A 24,197-nucleotide genomic window follows, 5' to 3' on the forward strand; every position below is an offset into this window, starting at 1 on the left:
TAAATATGTATGAGTGAAACTCAGAGTGGAGTCCCAGCGAACAAGATGACGCTCCATCAAATTATCTCTCTCAGAGGTAAAGGCAGAGCAGTGAGGGGAGTGAATGGGGAGAGACTGGGGTGTGATACAGTGAAGATGCAAAAACATTAAAAAAAATTAAATAATACACAAAAACAGTTTGCTATATAACATTAGAAAAGTTTAATTGAAATTAGCTCAATATAATTAGGCAAAATTAACACTTAAAATAAAAAGGTCAAACATTTTTTTTTTAATGCTGCACATCTTTATCTGTTCAGTTTTCAAGTGTAAGCATACAAAGTTTGACTAGGCCACTCCAAAACATTTGTCTTGACCCAAATGCTTAAGGTCAACCTAAGGTCAAAAACCGATGACTGGACATTTACTTTCAGGATTTTGTGTAAGAGAATTGAATGAAACCTCCAGTTTCTTTGCCACATAGACTTTCAGATTATAGGCTGGAATAGGAATATAAACTGAGGTTCCTGACAGCATGGGACTGATAATCCCTTAACCTTTTCCCTAAAGTACCCTGAGAAGAAGTTAGTAAAAGTTTTGATTTCTATAAATGTACAAAATCTCACTAAAAGAAATGACTACTGAGTTTAAATGCAGAACAATTACACAAATACACAATTAGCCCAAGATCTGGTTGTGCTAAACTTTATTTATTGCTCCGACTATAAATGTAGGCAGGTCGAGTAGATATTTATTTTGTCGTAGTCATCGTCTTGCATTTTCTCTCACATTTGCTTGGCTTTCCCATTTTGAAAAGTGACAGAGAGCAGTGCTTTGCGTCAGTTCAGACTCATTACTCCGGAAAACAGGAAGTCGTAGATTATTCAGCAAAAGTTGAAGAACGAAAGCGTAAATCTCCAAAATACTTCGGTTAGATTAGTTTTATAGCAATTTCAACAGGTATTTGTGGCACTGATGTTGTGTAATAAACAATAACATGAGATCCCCTTTCCCACTTAATAAACATATTTTCATAGATATCTGAGGGTCATTATCCTACTATAAAAAGCTTATTTACCAATTTTAATGGGTTTTTTTTTGCTCATCTTCATCTTCAACAAGAGTAAGAATTATATCAGCTCCAAAGACTTAATATCCGGAGTACAAAGCTCCTCTCGTTTAAGCCTGCTTCAAGATTTTTTCTAAACCTCAGTGTGACAGAAGGTGACAGAGCAAAGTCAAACCGCTAAAGTACTTCTTCCGCTTGTGATTCAGACGACGTGACGTGTTACCTCCTCCGACGGAAGCGATGGTGTTGTCACTTTTTGCCATCTGTTTACCATCTTAGCTGGTCCAGCTTAGCATGTAGGAAAGGCTCTTCATTCTGCACCTTTTTGGCAGCAGCTGCCGATACAACTTTGGTCCGACCATCTGTTCGAAGACGGATGTGTGTAGTTCGATGAGTTTGGCATCCATCACCCACTGCAAGGCGGCCTGGGAGAGGTCAATGGCGCCGGTTCAACAACTAATCCTGTTCAAACATCCATTTTGTCCAGTTGAGTCATTCAAATAAGCCAATAGATGTGTTATATTCTATTTCTAATTGTGATGTTCTTTTGTTATTAAAGTTGAAAATATGAACATTTGTGCCTAAATGTAAAGCCAAAGTGTACCTTAAATTAAGTAAATTCAGTAACCTCTGCATGTTTCTGATGAAAAAAGGTTAAACACTGAACGATACTGAGTTCAGTTTCACGTGGGCAGAAAGTGCTGCTGAGCCGCAGGTGTGCAACTCATAATCCTAATTATCGTTCATTTCACACACAATTACGTCCAATTATGCAATTACAGCGAGGCGGCACATAGGGGAAAAACAAGTGGTGTGTGTTTGCTTTGTTGGTTTTACGGTCTGTGGACAGCTGATGCGACATTCATTTTAAACTACACTTGAACATTTAACAAATATCGTATTGCAAAATAAACTAACTTTTGTGTGTGTCCCCCACCCCACCCCGAAGACCTAAAGAACGTTCTCCACTGATCTGTTATGTGTCGTCTCAGCACTAGAGGAGCACAATAAATTTCTGTAAGGACATTTGATCAACTTGCAAACAAAATGCATTTAAAGTCATATGCATTGCTGCTCCTGTTAAAATAGTTAGAAAAGGCATTTCAGATGGATCTTTACATGAAAGTAACACGAACAGTTCTGTTGTAGTGTGCACTAATAACTTGTGCTGAAATAATTTCCCCCCAATTTCCAGTAGCTGGTGACTGATTGGTGACTTAACCTCAACCAGGATCAGAGGCTGCTGTGCATATTTCTTTTTATTTCAAACATGTTCAAAAACATTTGTTATGCTACAGATATTTAGAAATAACAGCCTCAAAAGGAAACTAAATAGGAAGCTTCAGTTTCTCTTCTCAGCTGCTTTGGTCAGAGTATTCTCCAAGGTTTCATTAATGCAGACAGAGTCCAGCTGGTGTTACGTTTAATGGGAAACCATTCAAATTTTTTAACAACTCTGATGGACACTGAGCAGTTTTCCCCCATGCCAGTTTTATACACAATTCCCTCGTGAATAGTGAATTTATGGTCTCCTGCTCTTCACGTTTAATGGGCACCTGGAGAAAAAGGCAACAGGGGTAATTTTATTTGAGTGGGGTGTTTTGATGATCATTTTCAGTTTCTTTTTTTCTTTTTCTAATTTTTAATTTTAAAAATGATCAAATGTGGTGCACTGGCTGTGCGTGATGGAGTCAGCTGAGTTTTGCCTCAACTCTCCAGGGGTCAGCAATTAAAGCAATGTATTCAGAAAAAAATGAGAATTTTAGGTGTAAAATTGTTAAAAATATTGCATACAAATTATCAGTGTAAGCTTGAACCACTCCACTATCTTATTTGGTAAATCTTAAAATGACATCTGAATGGTTAACACATAAATAAATTAACTTGTGCCTAAACCTGTTTTAATTTTTATATGTATTTGTAAAACTATCTGATTTAAAAAACAACAACTGTTTAGCAAAAGAGAAAATACACAGTGTGTTCAAACCAATTATTTCTATCTTTTATTGCATTGATAGGAAAAATCCTCACAGTTCTGTAGTGAGCAACAATACAAAGAAAAAAAAAGTGTGGCGTAATACTGGAACTTTTCTCCAAAGAAAAACCAACAGCACTGTTGTCTTCTCTTCCTCCGTCTGACTCTGTGTATCCATCGTTTCATTCGCTCAGGCCGTCAAGTTGTACAAAACAAAATAACCAGAAAGAACAAGAGTATTTTCACTGTCTGTATCAAAGCAATTATAAAAATAAAAACCTTTAAATTCCAATTCTCCAAATTTTCTTTTTTTTTTTGCCATCAAATTCTATAGGTTGTCGAGAGTAAACAAGTCCAAGTACAGAAGTTAAATGAGCCGTACTGCACTTTAATACAAACATGCCTACCACCTCTGTTTGCTCTGTGCAAATGTGTTTGGGTTATCCAACATCTATTGTATAAACTAGTGCATAGTCATGCTTGACATGTTCACATGTAACATGCACAAACATATATATGTGAAGTTCAAAGTGGTTCTCTGCTAAAACCGTCCTCAAATGAAAAATCCTATCAGGGGCATTTTATAAACGACACAGTTAAGGAAGTTCCACTGAAAAGAGGAGGAAGACTTACATTTGATAGATGAAAAGATGAACCCCATCTATTAAAAGTAGCCGCTTCGTTATCTACACATTCAAAGGATGCAAAGAAAGACATTATTTCTCTGCTTTTACTTCTTCTTTTTTGCTTCATTGTTATTGTACATAACGTTGGACAGTACAACACAGGGACAAAGATTACAAGATTCTGTACAATCTGTTCAGGAAGCCATTTGAAGGGAGCCAAAGTCCCCGAGTACATTTACACATTAGGGAGAATATAGACAATACACAGCCAACAACATCATTCTTGACAGGAAAGTGGACGTTTCATACAGGTGGACATTTCATGCGTTCAGGTCCAACCGTGGATTATATGCAACATTTCACTTACAGTATATTGTAGACTATTAACAGCCCAGACATGTCGATAAAACAAGTGCAATATTTCATTTTAATGGTCTTCTGGCTTTTGGTATAACTGAATCTAAAGAAGGTTAAGTACTTTGTCCTTCGTTCCGCGTCATGGCACAGTCAGTCACACCTACAGCCTGAGTAGAAAGTAGACTTCAGGTTCAGAATCGGAATGAGAAGTGATGCCAAGTGGGAGAGAGTCATCTGTATAGTACCGATCTCTGAAGTGGTCCACGTTGGCGTAACGTACCGACGTGCAGGCTCCTTCGGGGAGTCCTCTGTCCTCCAGCTCATCTAGGTAGCCTGCTATGTAGGAGCCGGTGGAGTGTCTGTTAGGTGGTTGATTCTGCAGGGACGGTTTGTTCCTCCATACTACTCCACCAAGGCTGTCGCTGTTGCTGATCGCCACCCCCGGCCGAGCTTTGAGGGCCTCTTGTTGTCTCTCACGGGCGCGGCTGTTGATGTGGCGCACTCGGCTTTGGCTTCGTGAAGACAGGCGTCGGGCAAGCATCGGAGGAGGGGAGTCGTCCGTATCTCTGGAAACAATTGGGGATACACTTGGTTCTTGGGGTTGTGCCGGTTGGATTTTCGCTTCTTGTTGCAACTGAGTCGACTGTGGTCTTTCTTTGAGACCGTCGTCTAACTCTAAGCTAACCAGTCTACGTAGCTGTTCTGTAAGTGGATCATTAGACTTTGTGCGAAAAGAGTGTTTGCCTGTTGTATCTATAGGCTTTGGCCTCGTTATATGAGGAGTGATGAAACTGCGACTAATTATGTTGTATTTGCTTTGAAAGTTGCAGGAAATGTCTTCAGAGGTCAGGTCCCCGAGAGACTTAGACTTGCATGGCTTACGGGGTGTAGAGTCAGTGACAGACAGTGAAGACTGTAGATAAGCTAATGAAGGACCTGAATTTGATTGCAGTGAGTCTCTGACTTTGGACGGTTGATTATGTCTGCTATGAATGAGGTTGGTCTTGTATTTCCCAGTCTGTAAAACCTGTGTTTGACCTTGGCTGTGTAGTTGGACGTTTTGAGAAGTTTTAGATTCTAATGAGGGAGTAATACAAGTATGGTCGAGCTGGCTGTGCGATGCTTTACATTCAGAAGAAGGAGAGCATAGGGCTCGTTGTCTGGACCTGTTCTGAGATGCAGAACATTGACGCAGAAGACTTTCAGCAGAGGAAAAGCCATTGTAGAATCCTCCTCGCTCGATTTTAATTTGATTGTTTTCTGGCCTTTTTTGATGAGACCCGTTAAAGAGCAGCGTCGAACAACAGCTCCTTAAGTCGGACGTTTGGCTGTTGTTCAGTAAGTCAGAGTTGCCCTTAGGTATGGGGTAGCTGTTCTGACGAAGAGCACTGGTGTTTAAGGGTCTGGAGCTGATAAAACTCTGACCCAGTGGAAGTTGTGAGCTGTTTTGTCGATGGTGATTAGTCATTTGACGCCATTGCTTATTCATTGGAAATGAAAATTGTGAAGATGCTAGATGAGATGATTGTGTTGGGCTCGGTGTTTGGGGGTACTTTCGAAAGAAGTCGTGATTTTGGTAAATAGCTTGGTGTTTCACTGGACTTGAAAGCCTACCCCACTGCTTGCTTTGGTTTGGTATGATCTGCGATGGATCTTCATCAACGTTCAGCTCCACTTCTGTAAATGACTCTCCAGCTGAATGGTGGAGAATCTGAACGCAGTCACTGGAGAAGGAGCTCATGTACCTTTCAGAAGTACCCCGTTCTGCTTTAGGTGCTGCAAATGGAGCATCTTCCACCTCCTCGTAAACCCTCTCCTCTGGCTCCGCAACTTCTTGTCTTTCATCCCACATTCTTTCCCCACTGCTTCCTTTCCCTAAGTTTTGAATAGTTTTTACAGGTGAGGACCCCAGACTGCTGCAAGGCGTGCTCCCTGTAGTATCTGCTTGAACATGGACCGTCTGCTTCCTGAGGTTGTACACGGACACAGGCGTCAAAACTTCCTCATCCAGGATAGTGTAAACCTCTTCAAGCTCAGCAGTTTCTGGGCTCGAGATGAGAGCTGCAGCAAGTTTATCTTTATTCTTGTTGGGTGAACAAATGCTACTGTGTACATAACTTGACTTTTGGGAGTTTGTCATCGGTTTGTTTTTAGGAGATGCCATTTTGTTTATGAGAGGAGACTTTAGATCTTTTCGGAAATTAGGTGAAGTGGCCCTAAAGTTCAAGTGGGATGAGGTGACGGTCTGAGATGGTGTAGTTAAATTCTTTAGATCACCAGTGCATTCAAACTGATCAATTAAAGCAGAAACAGAGCAACAAGTGTCTTGTTCAATGCCTATAGACACTCCATCAATGAGTCTAGACAGGGTGCTGTCATGTAAAGAGCTGGGAGCAAAGCTTGTTGCAGAAACAGCTGGCAAAGATGAAGGTGCTGAGGAAGAGGAGGAGGAACTTGACGGTGCAAGAGTGAATGTTGTACTATTTGATGATGATTCTGGTTTATCCGACGTTGTTTGGCTATTTGTTAAAGGCGACATAGAGGCAGCTTTGTCTGTTTCTTTGGGGAAGTTATTGGATTTGCTTTGTTCTGACTTGTAATTGACATATACTTCTTCCTTTCTTATTCCCCCACCACCAATAACCAGATAGGAAGTCTCCTCTGGTTGATCACGCTCTTTCTTTCTGCTTGTCTTTGGAGGGGTGGAGACAAGCGATTTAACGGAAAATGACTGGTCAAAGAAAGCATCCGCGGAGGAAGACCTGGGCCTGTCGAATCGGGAAGCTCCTGTGGACACAGAAAAGGCAGCGAAAAGCTCAGTGAATACGGGCTAACATGTCACACAGGGGACAGGTCAATTAGCCCCTTCACCGATTCGCACCAACAAGTAGGCGTTTTGTCCCATTTTGCACATCTCGTGACAGTAACCAAACTATTTTATACTTTTTTTTTTGGTTTGCTTCTCTTGTCAGCTACAAATTCAATGAGCTTTAGAAATAAACAATTATAAAAATGTTTCGATGTCAATGTTATTGAATACTATCGTAAAATATTGATCAAACCAAGTAATTTCCCAAGTTGGGGATGAGTACAGTATCTGTTCTATCCTATATATATATATATATATATATATATATATATATATATATATATATTCTTTTTGCATAGTTACTAAGACATTTGTTCTTGCAGTAGATTGTTAGTAGAAAACGACTTAACTTTTCAAACATCTGGATTCAGAACATCTGAATATAAACGTTCCAGATGTCTGGTAGCAAACCTTTTCTTTTCGTATTCAAAGCAGTCTTGTAAGACCAAAACTGTTTGTGCACGAGAGGGCAAAGGGACAACATAATCGGTACCAAGACTATAAAGCTTACAAGCAAAACAACAATTGACAGGTCAGCCATGGCAAGGCAACATCTACACACAAACAAATGGACCAGCAAGAACAACAGCCAAGGGAAAGCTAAAACAATGGGTCTTTGAGATTGGAACAATAAAACTGGGAGACACTTTTGCAGATATCAAACACGGAAAATGGTAAAATGAGGTTGGCTTGGTAAAATGGGAGTTGGTGGCACACTGATGTATCTCTCAGACCATTTTCACACCAAGTACACTGGTTGAATGCGATGCTTGCATGTTTTTGACCAATGCCGCCTTTGGACAATAGTATTTCTCATTACCTGGAGGGATTTCCTAGTCAGTTCTCTACTATAAGGAAACACAGCAAATGAAGATGGGACAGAAAAAGCATGTTAATGTCTCATGGAGATTAGGCCGCGGTCCAGCAGTTCACAAGGTTACTGTGCATGTAGCTGTTACAGGAGAAGGACAGAAATCATCTTCGATTCACCCTGTGATAAATCGGCTGGATTGATATACTCTTATTGCCCTTATTACAAAAAATAACAGCATCAAATTGTTAGACGACAAATTATAAATACAGACGATTTCAAGTAGTAGTTTGTATGTAAATTGTATGAGTCTAAAAATCTTTTAACTTGGATTAGAGCAAAAATACCCACCGATGATGGTGTCCGCACCCACATCATGCTGTTCCTTGTCTGGGGAGCAGATTGACAGCTGCCCCTGCAGAAGTCTGTCTAATGGCATGGAAATGGGTCTATGGACAAGAGGGGCTCGAGGTTGAAGTGGCTTCGCGGGCCCTTCTGCCCTCGCTGAGAGCCCTTCTCCTCCTGAAGCCCCTGCATCAGTGCCGTTCCTGTGATCAGATATCGAAGCCACCGACTCCGATAGCGCCATCTTCGTCTTCTTCCGGCCCTTTGCCGGGGCGCTGGCTGTTCGACGCAGGAGGTGATCACTAATTGAGCGCTTCCGAAGACCAGAGGTGTTCGTGTCCACAGAGGACTTGGAGGAACGGTTGAAGAAACCTCGAATGCCTCGCAGTTGGTGACCCTGAGTACAGGTGCATCGGAAATAAGAAATCAGCAAAAGACGTACACAGCTGTAAACGTAACAGACTGAATCACTGAAAAGTGAACTTAAACTTCTGTGGTTATATTCAAAAAGTGAAAGGAAATGCTGTCCTTTTAGTTGATTATCACATTGCATCGTTATAACTTACAGCTCAGAAAACCCAAACTACAGTTTCTCAGGTGATTTAAATATTAAATAAGTATTAAAGTATTAAATATTAAATAAATAAAAATGATTATTGCAGGAATGTCGGCTGACTGAAAACAGAGTTTCTGAAGTGTCTTAAGAAGTCATAAATTTGACAGGCCTAAAACGTCTTGACATGAATTTCCAAACCAGGTCCAAAATCACATGCAATCGTGTCTGAACTTTTGACAGCCATTTATGTATTTCTTCCTCCATCGAGTACTTTTATGCATTTATTTACTTTAGAAGTGCACAACCATCAATAATTGATTGCCTCTGCAGTAGTTGCTACAAAGGAATTGATATAGAAGAAAAAAAACTCCTAAATACCAACATAAAAATGTTCCCTGTACAGCTTTAGTATATTAAAGTTTTATATATACAGATTTACTCTTACGCATTATCATACATTGTAAAAACAAATGCACTTCTGACATGCAGAACACAAGCTTTTAGACGCCATGAAAGGGAATGGAAATGAGTGAATCAAAGTGAATTTTATGGACACATGTAGAAGCTCATGAACTGAACTTGCATGCTTTTAAAAACACTTCCTATAGATGGCAACCTAACACCTCAGGTACAGCAAATGTGATGCAAGAAGCTGTTTATTTGTGCATGCATACGATGCTGTTACCATTTTGTTGACCTCGGGAGTGGGGGGGGGGACAATAAAATAGCAATGATGGTATAAAACCAACAAATTTGGCAAGCAGATTGCGAGCCGACTAAAATTCAGCCATCTAACATTTCCTTTGGATGTAACACTGCACACAAACGGCATGCATTGTTTAGTCATGCAGCACCGCAGAGAGCTCAGGGGCTCCATATACCTTGCTGGTTCCTAAAAAGTGCATTATGGTAAAGCTTGGGTTCAGGACAAGAGGGCTCCACTGGAGAGAGAAGATAGTGGAAGGAGCAGAGCCTCAGTTGACTGATGTGTTGAGAAGGAATGAAACATGTTTTTCTCCACGATATAATTTCAGCTGGCAAAATTAACTAAAGGCAAACGCTACAGAGCTCTTACCTTCCCGTAGACGTCATGCACCGACACATGCACAAAGATGGATGCCTCAGTCAGGCCCTCCAGGTAGACATGTCTGTAACCTGTTGTTTAGAAATGAAATATATTAAGGGGAAGGTGCATTTAGGAACAGTTGTCAACACACTGTCGGTTGAAAGGTCAGGGTTGGGATGAGTCATAGTGAACATTGTGAAATCATGCTACCCGATAATATAACCCCATTGTTTTTAAACTGTAAGAGTAAATCACAAAGTGATGCATTTTAGTACATCACAGTGCCTCAATTAAGCATTAAGGATAAAACGACAGAGTTGTACACAGACCAGGCATCAGGCTACTGAAGGCAACAGTCCGTTGACCGATGAAGTCTCGTCCGATTGGGTCGTGGTCCCAGACGAGGAAACGCACGAGAGCCAGCTCAGCCATATGAAGTGTGAAGGACAGAGTCTCCTCCCACACTGGATTAAAACCTGAGGACAACGTACGTTCATGATGATTAGGATCTGTGTCATTTCTGCATCTCTTGAATTACACCTTTGTAAAGGCTGATATTGCAGTAATACAAATGATGTACTCTGTTTCAGAGATCACTGCCGGCGTTGATAACCTAATCTTAAAAAAAATGTCGAGGTTTGATGATTGCTTAATCTTTTTCTGTCTCCACAGAAACAACAAAGAAATGTTGAAACCATCCACAGCTATAAGAAAGACGTCCAGTGTAGCTTGGAACCCAAGCTGGATTTATTTGGTGTTATGCTAACTGCCGCACAACTGTGACATTGCCCTTACAAAACACACGCTACATTTTTACAATGCAACTACCTAACTACAATTACATATTAGCATGAAGTGTTTATGTGTAATACGAAGTAAAATGTTTCAAAAACCTTCAGAGCCAATAAAACCTAACACTGAATCCAAGGTCACTGACTCATTCGAGTGTGTTTTTCTTACCGTTGTCATCAACAACTCTCGTCTGTTCCTTGCAGCAGTCAATGGGCAAACCGATGATCTCCACTTCAACGAACGGATCGATGATCTGAAGGCGGCAGAGAGAATCAAAATTCTGCTGCGGCCCCTGCTTTTATTTATGCTGCGAGCAAGTTTTACGTCCCCAAGCGGTCGAGCGCGAGAGAACAAGCGTGTGTGTAGAAACAATTATGCTCGTCAAAAGACAGAATGACAGATGGAGAGTGTGAGAATGCCAAGCTCTGCATTGCTCTGTCTTTACCTCGCCGCGGTCCCCCAGCATGGAGTCCGGTGGTTTGGGCAGCTGCTGTCCACTAATGATCTTGAGTACGAGCTGTTTCTTGGGGTAAGCTGGAAGTGGGTCATCACTGAATGGGTTGAAGGAGCCTACAGGGAGTAAAAGATGGCAGAGCAGCAACTTCAATTAATGTCATCATTTAATCCTAACATTAGGCCCTCTGTCTCCGTCATTTCTTCTGAGGGAACTTTTTTTTTCTGAGCTTTTCCCACAATCTACAAGCCTTTACAGCTCTCCAGCTATGTAAAAAAACAACCTGTATATTGCAGCGCAACACCTCAGATTCTACATTTTAGGATTTTTTTGATAACTCACACACAATGTTGTAATATATTTGTTATTTTGGCTTTACCAAACTTAAAGCAGTTTTACTTTCAGCAGTCTGGGGTTTCTGGGATGCATCGCATTTTCATTTTGATTTCATCTTCGGAATAATAAAACGTCACTTGACTTATTAACCTTGTTCAGACTCCAAAGTAAGTAACCATGAAGACGTCCAATGATCTGAGCCTGAGCTGAGAGACTTCCTCTCTGTGTTTCCTCTAGAACAACAGCGGGTTGAGCCAAGTTTCCCTCATCGGCCGAGCTAAAGGATAGAAGAGTTGGAAGTCCACACCAGTAGTCGGTCGGTCTTACACAACAAATTGTGCAGAGTTAAATCAACTATGCCGAGTCTATTTGGTCCTTTCAGAAACGGCATTAATTTAACTCTGCAGAATCTGCTGTGTAAGCAACAACTTGATCGTGGTTCACACAGTGAAGAAGGTCAGTTCTTTCTCTAGCGGTGGTTCTGGTCCAGAAAGCTTCCAAATCACAGACACTTCAGAAACGTTGAATTTCTCCATTTTTGCGCTTGTCTCTTTCAGATCAATTGGGTATTAGTAATCAGATTTCTAAGCCATTAAACCTCTCTGAAAACTCAAGAGAGATGGTAAAATTCTCCACGTAAGACTTTTTAAGAGAGCAAATAATATTCTGAACACTCGTTTTTTTTGTGATTCTCCTTGTAAGATGAAATAGTTGCAAATCCAGCTCTAGTTTATTCATTTTAATCCTAGTGCTTTTGACTTAAATACCTGGTAAAAAGGCTACCCTTTGATTGAAAATGAAACAATTCTTAAGTGTGTTGTTTTTCTCTTGCAACACTTAATTGAAATGTAATTATACCTCATAATTTGAGAAATATATTACCTCCACTGCCTCACTGATAAACTGCGTCTGTATTTTGGTATTTTTGGGTTTATTCGGTGCTTGGTTTTACCTTTGCACATTGGAGAGGGCTTGAGGACGTAACCAATACCTCCATTCACCATGAACTTGGATCTGTTGAGTTGCATCATCCGCCCGTCTGTTTGATAGTTCAATGCAACTAATAAAAAAAAAAACACACACAAAAAACATCAGGTTAGTTATGAAATTTCACCTAAACGTCACCTACACTTCGATAAATGAGTCTGCATTGAGGGATAAATTAAAAAATAAATAAATCTCAGTTTGTTTATAGGGTGAAGCAGAGTTTAGATTTATGGCTTCGGGCCAAGTTTGGCCAAAATTATTTTCCTTATGGTCGTGTTGGATCGGGCTCGGACTTCTGTGGTGAGTTTAATAAGCCTCCAATACAAACAGCACAGATATGACCAAACGTAATCTCATGATATAAAGTTTTGTTAATCTACTTATCATAGTTTAAAACATGTTTAGGTAGTTCAACGTGTTGAGGACAGCAAGAAAGTAAGGTGCAGACGTTAGACTGTAACAAGCACAGCGCACTGCTTAATAAATGCGCTCACTGCCCAGCCCTGCTCCGCTCCTATCAATCACACAACCCAGATGATTTGCACTTGACTCACCCAGAGGTTACAACAAGCGACAAAATGGAGCTGGAAGATGCTCAACCAGAGCTAAAAGTGGAAGAAATTACACTTTCAACTCGAATAGTGGCCTAAAAATGAAAGCAGTAAAATCTTAATGAAAATAGTACGCTGGTCTTACTTCAGGCATATAATAAAAGTTAATTATTGGGTTGGATCGGGTTGGAGTTTTAAGGCCCAGTCTGAACTCTGATATGAAGATTGGAGATACTGACCTGAAAAGGGGAAAAAAAATCATCATCACTGTTTAAACTTCACAGCACTGGAAGGTGGCCTCGAAATGACCCGAGTCAAAAATATTCCTGTGATTATTTTAACCAGAGCAGAAAAGCAAAGCTGCACAATAACACAAAATTCAAAGCAGGTAAATTGCATCAGTTTTGCTACAGGTCAGATTCTCAAAAACCAAAACATAACCAAGACGAAGCAGCAAGATGGCAAACATCCAAACGAGCTTTTTGCAGAGAGAAGGAACAGAAATGCCTGAAACTAGAACTGAGAACAGTTCTACAGTCTTCAGAAGCTGTGCTAAAGGGGAGATAGATGAAGGAAAGGCACACAAACCATTACTTTAGAGTTTCCCCCCCCCCCTGTTTTTCATCAGTAAAAGAGAGAAAGAACGTTATGATTGTTCTTAAAATATTAATGAAATGTGCCGTGACTGCTTCACCTTCTGAAATATTCTGGCAGAGCTCCCGCTTTGTACTGTCTGACTTGCTTTCTGCTCTGTCTTATTTCATTTAACTACTTCTACCTATTTATCAACCATTGTCTTCTTCAGTATGTTAGGTTTACTTTTATCCCTTTTCAAGAGTCAAGTCTTAGGTTTTGAATTTTTGTGTAACAAAAACGTAACAATTTAGATTTTTTTTTAAATCATGCTCAACCTCACAATTTGTTTTCATAATTAATCACTTCATCAGGTGATTAATAATGAAATGAATCACTACAGAGCTCTTTACCGTGTTTAAAAGTTTCCTGTTTTTAATCAGAAAAAAACAAAAACATGACATAGAGTCATCTTTATAAACACGTTTCACCCCAAAACTTATCCCAGAATTAGAAATTAAAGTTGTATGTCATTAAGTGGATAGAGAGCACCATATAAATATAGTCTTCATAAATATATGAGATATACTGTGTCTTTGATTCTTAACTCACGACTTGTTGTTAATGAAAGTTTTGTAGTGCCTTGCAAAAGTATTAACACTTGTTAAACTTTTTCACATTTTAATGCATTTTATCAGGATTAAAAATGTGACAGGCCAGATTATTGTGCATATTTCCGTGATTTTTAATTCACAATATTGTTTAAAAATAAGTCTGATATGCATTTGCAGTCTCATGTGAAAGCCACTGTTGGAAAAACAAGCTATATGTTTGTGATACAAGATGCTGTAATGTGCAACTTAAACACACCATCCCCATTGTGAAACATGGAAATGGCAGCTTTAAACTTTTGAGATGCTTTTCTTCAGAGGGGACAGGAAAGTTGGTCCTTTAGGACCTCAATTACACACAATTGTCTTTGAGATTTGGCTACTGACAAAAAAAGCAAGACAGTTTGAGAGGTGTGAATAATTTCACGTAGTAAAATCTTAAATTGACAATTCAACTTCTCACCCAGCTGACAACCAACGTTCCAGTAGAACTGCGGGTTAAAATTGGACGAGTCGATGCGATAGGCTGAGGGGTAAATCCTCGACAGCTGCCTCTGGTTAAAAGCCAGGAACTGCTCGGTCCTGTGATTGACCAGAGATTGCGCTCTGGTCTCGCTGAAAGACAAAACATCACCTGGAGTCCCTGAAAAACAACAACAACAGAGGCAGGGAGTGAGAAAATGTCCACAGGGGGTTGAGAAGCACTGCAATTTACGGCTTGTGTGTGCAGGTGTCGGTTTTGTTTCACCTTCATTTAAGCACTCCTGCGAGGCGACAGAATTGGTGAACACCACCAGGTTTGACAGATCTCGACTTAGCTTCATTGTCTTCCTCTTCCGTCCGCCCCTAAAAATACGTTTCGAAAAACAGGACAAGAGAGCGATCAGACAGACTTTGGAGTACGACGTGGTCATCGACTCACTGACCCATTTACAGTGGAAAATTCGTGGCAGGATAGAGAGGATTGTCCATAAGAGGCAGCTTGCAAACCACAGGAAGGAGCATCAAAGGCAAAAAGCTTAATGGGAACCAGCACACACGCTGTGCCGCAATGCTCTCTCATTGTTGCACGAGTGCATCTGCAAATCACGCATATATGTTCTCAGACAAACACAGTCAGCCGCGTTTAAGGGAGAGTCTGAGATAACTCCTGAAGACATTCATACATGAATCATCAAACGGGAACAAAGAACAGAAGGAGGAAAACTTGAATAAAGATTAAGAAATAAGCTAAAAAATCAATTTCCACTCGTAAAGAGCTTAATCTAAACGTCTACCAGAAAATGAAACAGAAAATGAATTCAGGCGAACCAGCGGCAAAGTGACGGGCAATCAAAGCGAGAAGAGTCACACAGAGATGGAAAACGCAACATAAAAAGCAGAATAAAGAACAACAAGCTGCACAGTGAGGGCAACAATTCAACACAAACACTGTAAAAGTATAAAAAGTACCGTACTGTGGTCCGAAGAAATGTGCAGCTGAGTAAATTAATTTGCATATGCGTCTGTGTTTCAGCATTTAAAAAAGACAAACTATTTACAATAAAAACTGCACATCAGTAGGGATGAGCAGAAATGTTATTCAGTGATTAAAACTGTGCAAATAAAATCAAGATTTGGCTGCAATAAGTTGAAACAACAGCATCACTGAAGCCTGAAAAAAAATAAATAAATAAATAAAATATATATATATATATATATATATATATATATATATATATATATATATATATATATATAGACACACATATATATATATATATAGACACATATATATAGACACATATATATAGAGCAGATGGTTATTTTATGTTAATTCTAGTCTCTGGCTTCCAATTGTATAAATAAAAAAATTACTTGTCTATTTGTGAATATGAATATCTATCCTACTATATATAAGTATGAATGGCAAGAATGTTATTAGAAGTCATAATGTGTGTAAACTAAGAAGCAGAATTCACTGTATGCTGATGACAGTTTGGGATTTTTAACATTATTTAAATAAAAGACTTGATTCATTTTTTGATGCTCTATGCTTCCTTTTCAGTGGCCCCGTCCGGCCACCCGTACGAAATGTTCTGGGGGCGCCACTGAGCGTTGTGATGAAGCAGTTCAAAGGTCACCTGTTGAATTGTCCGCCAGCCTCTCTCCCGGACCTTTCCTGGACCTCCTCCTCCTTCTCCACGCTTTGACATGCCAGCCTGGACTTGGAGTGCCTCTGGAAGTGTTGAAACACACATGGAAGTTAAAAAGCAGAATTGTATTCTCTGTGGTGTAGGTATGCTCTGCCTTCAGCTGACAACCTGGAAAATCTGCTAAATATATGACGCACCGTGTACAAAGCCGCCTACTCGATCCCAGCCCAGTGGTTCTTCAGTGGCCAGAGGGCTGCAGTATGAGTGTCTTTAGTAAATTATGTCCGTCGTACTAAATAGACGCTGCTGTGTGCTTTAGCAGTAGCAGTTCGAATGTGTGTTAGCGTAATAGCAACAGTATTTCATTTCTTTAAGAGAGGAGCCTTACTGGAGTGAAGGGGGGCTGAGAAGATTAGAAATGTTTAGTAATTATAGTGTTTAGATTTTCAACAAACACACCACAGTATGAGTGTGTGTGTGTATGTGCGTGTGTGCGCGTGTGCGTGTGTGTGTAGGTGTGCGTGTGTGTGTATGTGTGCACATTTGTATACAGTACACACATGCATGCACACAACCACTGACACAGACGTGGGAGGGCACATGATATGCAAAGAGGGAGGCATAAAAGACTGAAGTGGAAACCAGAGTGGGTAAATGCAGGAGGGAAAAGAGGATAGAAAAAATTCTGCGAGAGGATGGAATGTGGCTAATAATGAAAACTTTGAGCTACGAAATCAATATTTCACAACATTTGAGATGGGAAATCCTTCATCAAAGATGACGGCAGAGCAAATTTAAATTAATACAGCATATTCAAATCTGCTTTATCATGCAAATTGTAGATTCTCTATTGTTTACTTAAATGAATACGATCGACGCTCAATGGCACGAAATTATGGAGCTCCCATTCAAAATGTCTTTCAGTGCTTTATGTTAGCATTTTTCTTATATTTTAGCATTTTCTGATTCTTTTTGAAATGAGTCAGTCCAACCTTTAGTTAGTTAGTTAGGTAGGTAGGTAGGTAGGTAGGTAGGTAGGTAGGTAGGTAGGTAGGTAGGTAGGTAGGTAGGTAGGTAGGTAGGTAGGTAGGTAGGAAGGAAAACATGAAAAACTGAAGGAGCAGAAAAGACAGAAGTGGAGCACAGTCATACAAGAGGAAGCTAAAAAAGGAGGGGAAGAGAGAGAGAGAGGAAGACAGGATGACAAGAAATGTCATCCTGAAGGAGACAGAGATGGACAGACGGAGGGAAGAAGGAGAATTAAATAAAAGAGGGAGAAAAGATAGAAAGTAAGAAGGAAGAGAGGCATGGCACAACAAAGGAAGTAAAGGACACAAGGAAAGATGGGAAAAGGAAAATTGGAAGGAATAAGTTACAAATGACAGAATGGTACATGTGAGGAATTACAGCAGGAATAAAGAAAGTAATGAATCGAGGAAGGACAGAACTGAAAAGACGCCCTGAAGGAGAGATGGGAGGACACAAGGACGCAAAGAAAGCATGTAAAAATAAAGGAAAGAAAGGAAGCAGGAAGTGAATCAAGGAGTAATATGATGAAGTGCATTTTGAGTAAAAGGAAATATTACACAAGGAAAGCAGGGATGAGAGAAGTAATGTATAACATTGGGAGGACAGAAGGAAGAGAGGAAAAACTAAAAAACAAATGTAAGGAAAAAAATAATGTCTTCAAAGTTTCCTAGGAAATGAAAACTTTTAAAAGGATGAAACATTAAACATCAGTAAACAGTATTGTGATAGAACCAGTCCACTATAACCCAGCCAACCAATTATGTTGATGTTTTTCAGTGAATATAAGCAAAACATTCCTGCCTCTCTTCTGCTAAACTAAATTTGAATGAGCCTCTCCACAAACACATAAAAAGAAGAAGAAATGTTTAAAAAAAAAAATTTAAAAAAACGGAGAAAGCCCGTCTTCGTGTGCCTTACCTTCTGTTTCAGTGTTGTGATAAGGGATCTGCTTTGGGATTTCTTCAAAACTCCTTTTGAGCTCTGAGAAAAGAAGAAGGAGGAAAAAAAAAAGCAGAAAAGATATTCAGGGCCTCCTTTTCTGCCTCGGTGAGCATTTTCTTTTTTTTTTTTTTTTTTTTTTTTTTTTGTTTGTATTCATATCTGGGTTTCATTAGGTAGTGAAATACCGAACACATTAGCACCTAGAGAGTCATTTAAAGCCTAAAGCCTTGGAGCTGAAGTAGGCGCAACAAACAGCGCTCAATAAAACATCAGACCGCTGAAGAGAGCCAGTGGGCGAGAGCTGCAAAAACAAACCAGCTAGAAACACTTGGAGAGAAAAAGCCTCAGAGACAGAATGAGGTGAAGGGGATCACCGCCGATGTAGGACTACATTAGAGCGGATAGGAAACCCTGATGCACTTACACCCACTGCGCCGAGACGGCAGGCAGGAAACCGAGAATCTCTAAAAATAAGACAAGACGCGAGCGACAAAATGAAATATTAAGCAACATTTCAGGTTTTTTTTTTTTTTTTTTTTTAGACCGTCTTCACTCTCTTCCCGTTTTGACATGCTTCGGATGAAGATGCGGAAACCCTGCGGAGGAACTCTGCGATCTGTTCGCCGTGTACGTTTTGACCAGGCAGGAGCTGGTCTGCTCCTTTACTCCCCGAACCCTCCTCCGTGACTAACACGATGACCTAGTTTTACTCCCCTCCTCTTCACTTCGTTCTCTTTACATGTTGACGAAGGGTTTCTCCTCCGCGAGCGCGGCTCCCGGAAGCCGCCTCGCTTGCCTTTGGGCGGGCTGTGCGGAGCGGGAGCGTACCTGGCGCAGGTTCTTCTGAAGGCCCTGGTGCGTGGCTCGGAGCAGAGCTCGGATGCTGAAGCTGTCAGTGTCCTCCTTGTCCACGATCCGAGACTCCTTCAGAAGAGAATCCAGTTTCTTTCTGATGTGAGACTCCACTTGGTGATTGCCGTTGCCCTAAGAGGAAGAGAGAGCTCAGTTTTTGAGACAGAGGGCAAACTGAAACAGATTTCAAAGAGCCAGGCCTGAAAGGAGGTTTCTGACTGCTGGCAAAAATGTCCTTTTCACATTTTGACAGATTACAACCACAATTTTTCATGGTTTTCCTGAGGAATGTATGTGACTGATGAACTTGGTGAAAGGAAACTATACACAGTATTTTTAAACAAATACACACTTTAACCCTTTAATGCATAGTGGTCACTACAGTGGACAGCTATCTAAAAGCCATTTTCTTGTGCTTCTTGTGGATTTTTATGTTAGAAATGCACACAGACTGAAGTGGACACAAACGCATCATAAAATACTCTATCAACTACTGGCCATCAGCTGGAAATGCAAGAAATTATTTTTGTTAAATCCAACATGGCCGACAGCCAAAACAGCATGCCAACCGAGCCGGTCCCTCCTTCTACTGTAGACGACTCTTGCAGGTAAAAAAAAATATTGTGACATCAGATAACCCCTAAAGAACAATATTACTGATGTATTTTTCCAAATAACTTTGTATTTGGAGAAAATTACAATTAATCACCTAAAAAAAATAAAATAATTTATTTTTTTTACAAAAAAATTTTTCCTTCCTTTTTTGTAAGCCTTAAGAAAATAAAAAAAATGGGAAAAAATCCTGACAAAGGATCATAATTCATGCATAAAAGGGTTAAAATCTGGCGTACATTGGCTTATTTTAACTCGCCTTGCCTGCTGTTGCAGTAGCAGCTGCCAATCATGTCTCTTCCAGCTTTGCACATCTAGACAGTAGCTGTGCTTTTCTATATTCTGATAATGTTAAAAAAATATATCACAATTTTGCAATAGAGGTGTTTCCATTAAATAAGAAATGCAATTCAAATCACACATGAATAAGCCTGCTTACGCGATAAGTCATTAAAAACCATGGATGGTAACACTTAGATGAGTGCCCTTTATATTTGGGAGCAGATGCAACGTTTTGTGGAAACTGTAGTCTGATATTTTACAGAAGAGCCGACAAACTGAGCTGTTGATGATGCTGTGAGGCCTCTGGTGGAGCCAGCTGCTCATTTTCCATGAAGGCCAGTGGCGACAAATAAGGGCGTTGCTGCTGTTTGCAAACTGCGAGAAAAGTGTTTCCATTGCAGTTTTGTAAAATACATAAATGTTGATGTGGCTGAAGAACCAACTCATCCTAGCGTAAAAAAAAAACTTTTTATCAAAAACATGAGTTCTTTTGAAACTGGAGTGTGTCCATTTAGCGAATTTATTTATTTTTGTAATTCCAATTTGCACAGTCTTTTTGGTCAATGGATACACAGATACAGATATTTTATTTGCCACTTGTTCTATGGAAACTAACTGAAGTTTCAGTCCAATTAGATGAAGAACATCCATGAAGAGCAATTTCCAAGTCTTGTGAAGGACTCTCTCAATTGAACTCAGATCCAGACATTAACTGTGTCACTCTAACACATGAATACAAATTTGATGCTCCTGGTTGTGAGACGGCGGACGGCTCCAGTGTCTGGTAGCCTGAATCAAGGTTTCTTCCAGATTGCCCTGTTTTTTTCTTCTTCTTTCCATCTCAACCCTTGTTTCCACAAACTCCTATTAGTTTTCTTATTCCTGCTGAAGAAAAGTTTCCTCACAGAATTTTCAGGTGATGTGGAGTGTTAGAGTTTATGTAAGAGTAATAGAGAAAAGAAAGCCAAAGACAAGTGAAAAGCTAATGTCTCTGTGGAAAAGAAAATCCTAATAAAAGAAATTGGAAGTACATGGTTGCATTGTGGCAAAATGTGAAAAGTCTAAGGGCTTTATAATCTCTTTTTTAAAACTAGGAAATACCTAAGAGACAAACACACTAAAATTTTCACTTTTGACTGCGAGTCCAAAGGCAAAGAATAAATTACCCAGAGGATGAGTAACACTCTGTCATTCTGCAGCATGACAACCTGCAATTAGACGTCTGCATCTGCGGTAGTACCTCTGTTTCTTTGTCTCTCCTTCATTTCATTGAGCACTAAATGTCAGACGACAGTGGCATGCTAATCATCAGCAATAAAACAAAATACATTCTCTCCACACCACTTCCGTCTCTTTTGCATAAAGGGTGTGGTGGAAAATAAATTACTACAAGTTAACATCTGCTCATCATGTTATATTAAATGCTTGTGAACTCTCACCAAAATAACTATTTGGGTTACTGGGAGTTGTTTTCTACAGCTGGATCAGAACCAGACCTTGTTTTTAATTCCTTATCCTTGGTATAAAACACATGTGTTGTCTGCCTGGCAGAGCTTTTCACCTGCTTCATTATTGATTGTCCTACAAGCTCTCTGTATTGTGCACAATATATGAATTAACCTGATTGAGTGATTTCACCTGACAGTGCTTGGTGAAATAGTTTCTTTTCCACAACAAAGGCGCGTCAGTCTATTGGTGCAGCGCTAGCAAGTCACTGCTGTGGAAGCGTACTGGTGTAATGAGCATAAGGCAGAAACTCCCAGTAACCTGCCAACATCCCTTTCAAAATGGCGACGATCATCTGCTGTGGCATCTGTGGCGCCGCGCCGCCAGTTTAATAAAGAGACATGACACTATGCTCACTTATGAAACCAAACTGGAGAATAAGACCAGTGCTTTCTCCCCATTTTAAATTTGGAAAGGATGTTCCTGGGAACTCAGTGCCAGACAATATCAACACCATGATGACTAAGGATGAATGTGAAAACGGCGCGCGCACAGCGAGTGAGAGATCTGCGTGAATCTGACTTGCGGTGAAAATGTCAGCGATGTTAGTCACGCAGGTGTAAAACCTCATGGCGAATTCAAAAGAGAAATGAAAACGCTCCTTCACTTTTCACTTTCTTTATTTTTTCTACTTGCATCATTAAGCTTTGGTTATCCTAAAACATTGCTGACAATGATTACCGCAAACATCGCTGGCCGATTACTGAAGTCGTTATCTCCACTGCAGCATCATCAAGATCACATTAACTAACCTCGGTTTGTTGCCTGTACAGGGTTGAAAAATACGCTGCGGATCCATTTGTTGGCCGAGAAACACGAAGCGAAAAAAAGCAGCCTGATAAACCAAATGCAGATTTTAATTTATTTTTGATGTAACAGAAGATTCTGTTTTAAGTGACCAGGATGGTTGGGATCTACAAATGTATCTTTCTACGTTTTATATATTCAAATACTAAATTATCTGTTTGCATTTCTAATAATTTGTTGTTTTTGTTAAATTTGTCTTTAAATCTTAATAAATTAAAAGGATCCATCTGTCTCCATTTGTCTTAAATGCCTGCCAATAATGCATTTTCTGTTTTTTGATTAAATACTTCCACACAAATCTAAAGTTAAATCTGTAGCAATGAAGTTTTCTCTCTTTTAATTGCGGATTTCAACACATCTGCCGGAGACTCTCTGTGCTGAACAGATTCATGTAAAATCTGCTGCCCGTCTTTGTTTTGTCACTTTACACGAAACTAAAGGAATAAAATGTAGAGTAAAACTTCAACAACGCTGAAATCAGAACTCGGTGTTCTAGTTCGGCCTCAGCCGCACTGCCGCACATCACGCAGTCATCAATATGAAAGGGGATATCTAATAACACAATCTGTTAAATTAAATTAAAACTGAGTTAATGTTGCAGATGCACAAAGCCGTGAAACAGCTCATTAAGTTTTTGCAATGACTGACAGATTAGCTGAAGATTAGTCTTATAAATAAAAGATTAACAGAGATTCAAGTGTCACATTTTCATGGCTGACATGTTTGGGAGTCTCACTGCCACGACGTTTTAGGACTGAATAAAAGTTATGCTTGATTAACACATAAGACACACAGCCACATTCCTGCAGCTTACATTGCTGCTTTTGAGTTTGAAGTCCTCTTCGATTTCGTCAGCGCTGTCATCGTCAGACACCTCCCCCTCCTCGGCGTCCGCAGACAGATAGGCAGGCAGGCGCTTCCCCTGGACGGAGAGGAGATAGAGGGAAAGAAGAGGAGAGAAACTCACTCGTTTGATCGTCGGATGTTCCACGCCGAGGGCAGCACGGTCCCTCCCTTCAGTGTTTTGTTTACATGCAGAAGCCCACGCAGGTCGAACCTCAGGGATGGTTAAAAATAAAAGCCCAACAATTCGGTGTTACGTATCCCTCCGTGCAGGAAGGAGGGAATCTACGCTTTTCCCACCACTGTCATGTTTTGCTGTCAGTATATGGTACTCCGGTACTTAAATGCTGTTTTAGTTTTACTTCAGATGGAACAGGATCTTCCAAAAAGTCCCATTGAGGTGTTTTTGGGAAATTGCAGCTTGTTTTTCAACGTTGTTATTTTGTCTTGGAACTCTCCTATTGTTCAATGACGGGCTGCAGTATGTAACTTTTATAAACAATATGCTTTTTTATTATTATTATTTGTTAAAACAGTCACCATGTCGTGACAGAGAGGCAGATAATCTGTGTTTTGGTCAGAAACAACCAATCAGAGCCAGCAGGAAGCTCTTGGCGCTGTCAGTCATGCTCATGTACGTGCTGAACAATGTGCTGATGGCGGAGAATCAACTTACTGTTACAGGAAAACCGTCATCGGTGGCTATGCTAATGAGACTGAGCATTCAGGACAGGTTCTGAATGTAGGGAGCTCGCTGTAGCCTAGCAGTGCGTAGACAGTGCTAAGACCCTCCTCCTGGCTGTGATTGGTTGTTTCTGACCAAGGGGTTTATCTCTGCAGATGGGCGTTAGGGCCACAGAGGAAGACGCAGAGGAGGTTGATATTTTTCAGAGATCATCTGTCTCATATAACCATCAAAGATAATATTTAGGCTTGATAAAAAATGCAACACCTGTAAAGGAGCAAATACTTTCTCACAGCACTGTACACTAGGTAACCTTAGTGTCCCTGATGGTCTTTTATCTGAATTTACAGCCATAGCGAAAACAAATTCTGCCACATTTAGGCACTCCAGAGGGCACATACTGTATCTCTTACTCAGGAAAACACAAACATCTGCAGAATCCCCGTGAAACTCCCTAAGAAACTATTTGGACGCACTGAAAGCCCATTAGTGAGCCATTCTCAAAGTGTGAGTGGGAGTCAGGATTTTCCAAGCGTCTTCTCCTAAT

At 40.2% G+C, this 24,197-nt stretch overlaps 1 protein-coding gene and 1 long non-coding RNA gene across 2 annotated transcripts in view; both read right to left on the reverse strand.

Moving 5' to 3' along the window:
• Window positions 1-177: 177 nt before the first annotated feature.
• LOC106913967 (uncharacterized) lies at window positions 178-1,802 on the reverse strand. The gene is made up of 2 exons (XR_001417526.2): window positions 1,653-1,802; window positions 178-1,510 (listed from the first exon to the last, which is right to left on the reverse strand). It is a non-coding gene; the product is annotated as an uncharacterized LOC106913967 (long non-coding RNA).
• Window positions 1,803-3,324: 1,522 nt separating this feature from the next.
• plch1 (phospholipase C, eta 1) overlaps window positions 3,325-24,197 on the reverse strand; it is a 48,967-nt gene continuing 28,094 nt past the window's right edge. Inside the window, exons 10-22 of the mRNA XM_088012035.1 lie at window positions 22,937-23,044; window positions 18,892-19,047; window positions 18,040-18,102; window positions 16,081-16,175; window positions 14,421-14,803; window positions 12,188-12,295; window positions 10,891-11,015; window positions 10,614-10,698; window positions 9,983-10,129; window positions 9,663-9,742; window positions 9,469-9,528; window positions 8,038-8,428; window positions 3,325-6,793 (exon numbers count right to left, since the gene is read on the reverse strand). Of these exons, the coding sequence (XP_087868161.1) occupies window positions 4,167-6,793; window positions 8,038-8,428; window positions 9,469-9,528; window positions 9,663-9,742; window positions 9,983-10,129; window positions 10,614-10,698; window positions 10,891-11,015; window positions 12,188-12,295; window positions 14,421-14,803; window positions 16,081-16,175; window positions 18,040-18,102; window positions 18,892-19,047; window positions 22,937-23,044 (4,428 nt within the window). The 3' untranslated portion in view covers window positions 3,325-4,166. The remainder of the gene's footprint in view (window positions 6,794-8,037; window positions 8,429-9,468; window positions 9,529-9,662; window positions 9,743-9,982; window positions 10,130-10,613; window positions 10,699-10,890; window positions 11,016-12,187; window positions 12,296-14,420; window positions 14,804-16,080; window positions 16,176-18,039; window positions 18,103-18,891; window positions 19,048-22,936; window positions 23,045-24,197) is intronic.

This window comes from Poecilia mexicana, unplaced genomic scaffold, assembly GCF_051168715.1.
Source record: "Poecilia mexicana isolate PSO_F unplaced genomic scaffold, ASM5116871v1 scaffold_13, whole genome shotgun sequence".
Classification (NCBI taxonomy): domain Eukaryota; kingdom Metazoa; phylum Chordata; class Actinopteri; order Cyprinodontiformes; family Poeciliidae; genus Poecilia; species Poecilia mexicana.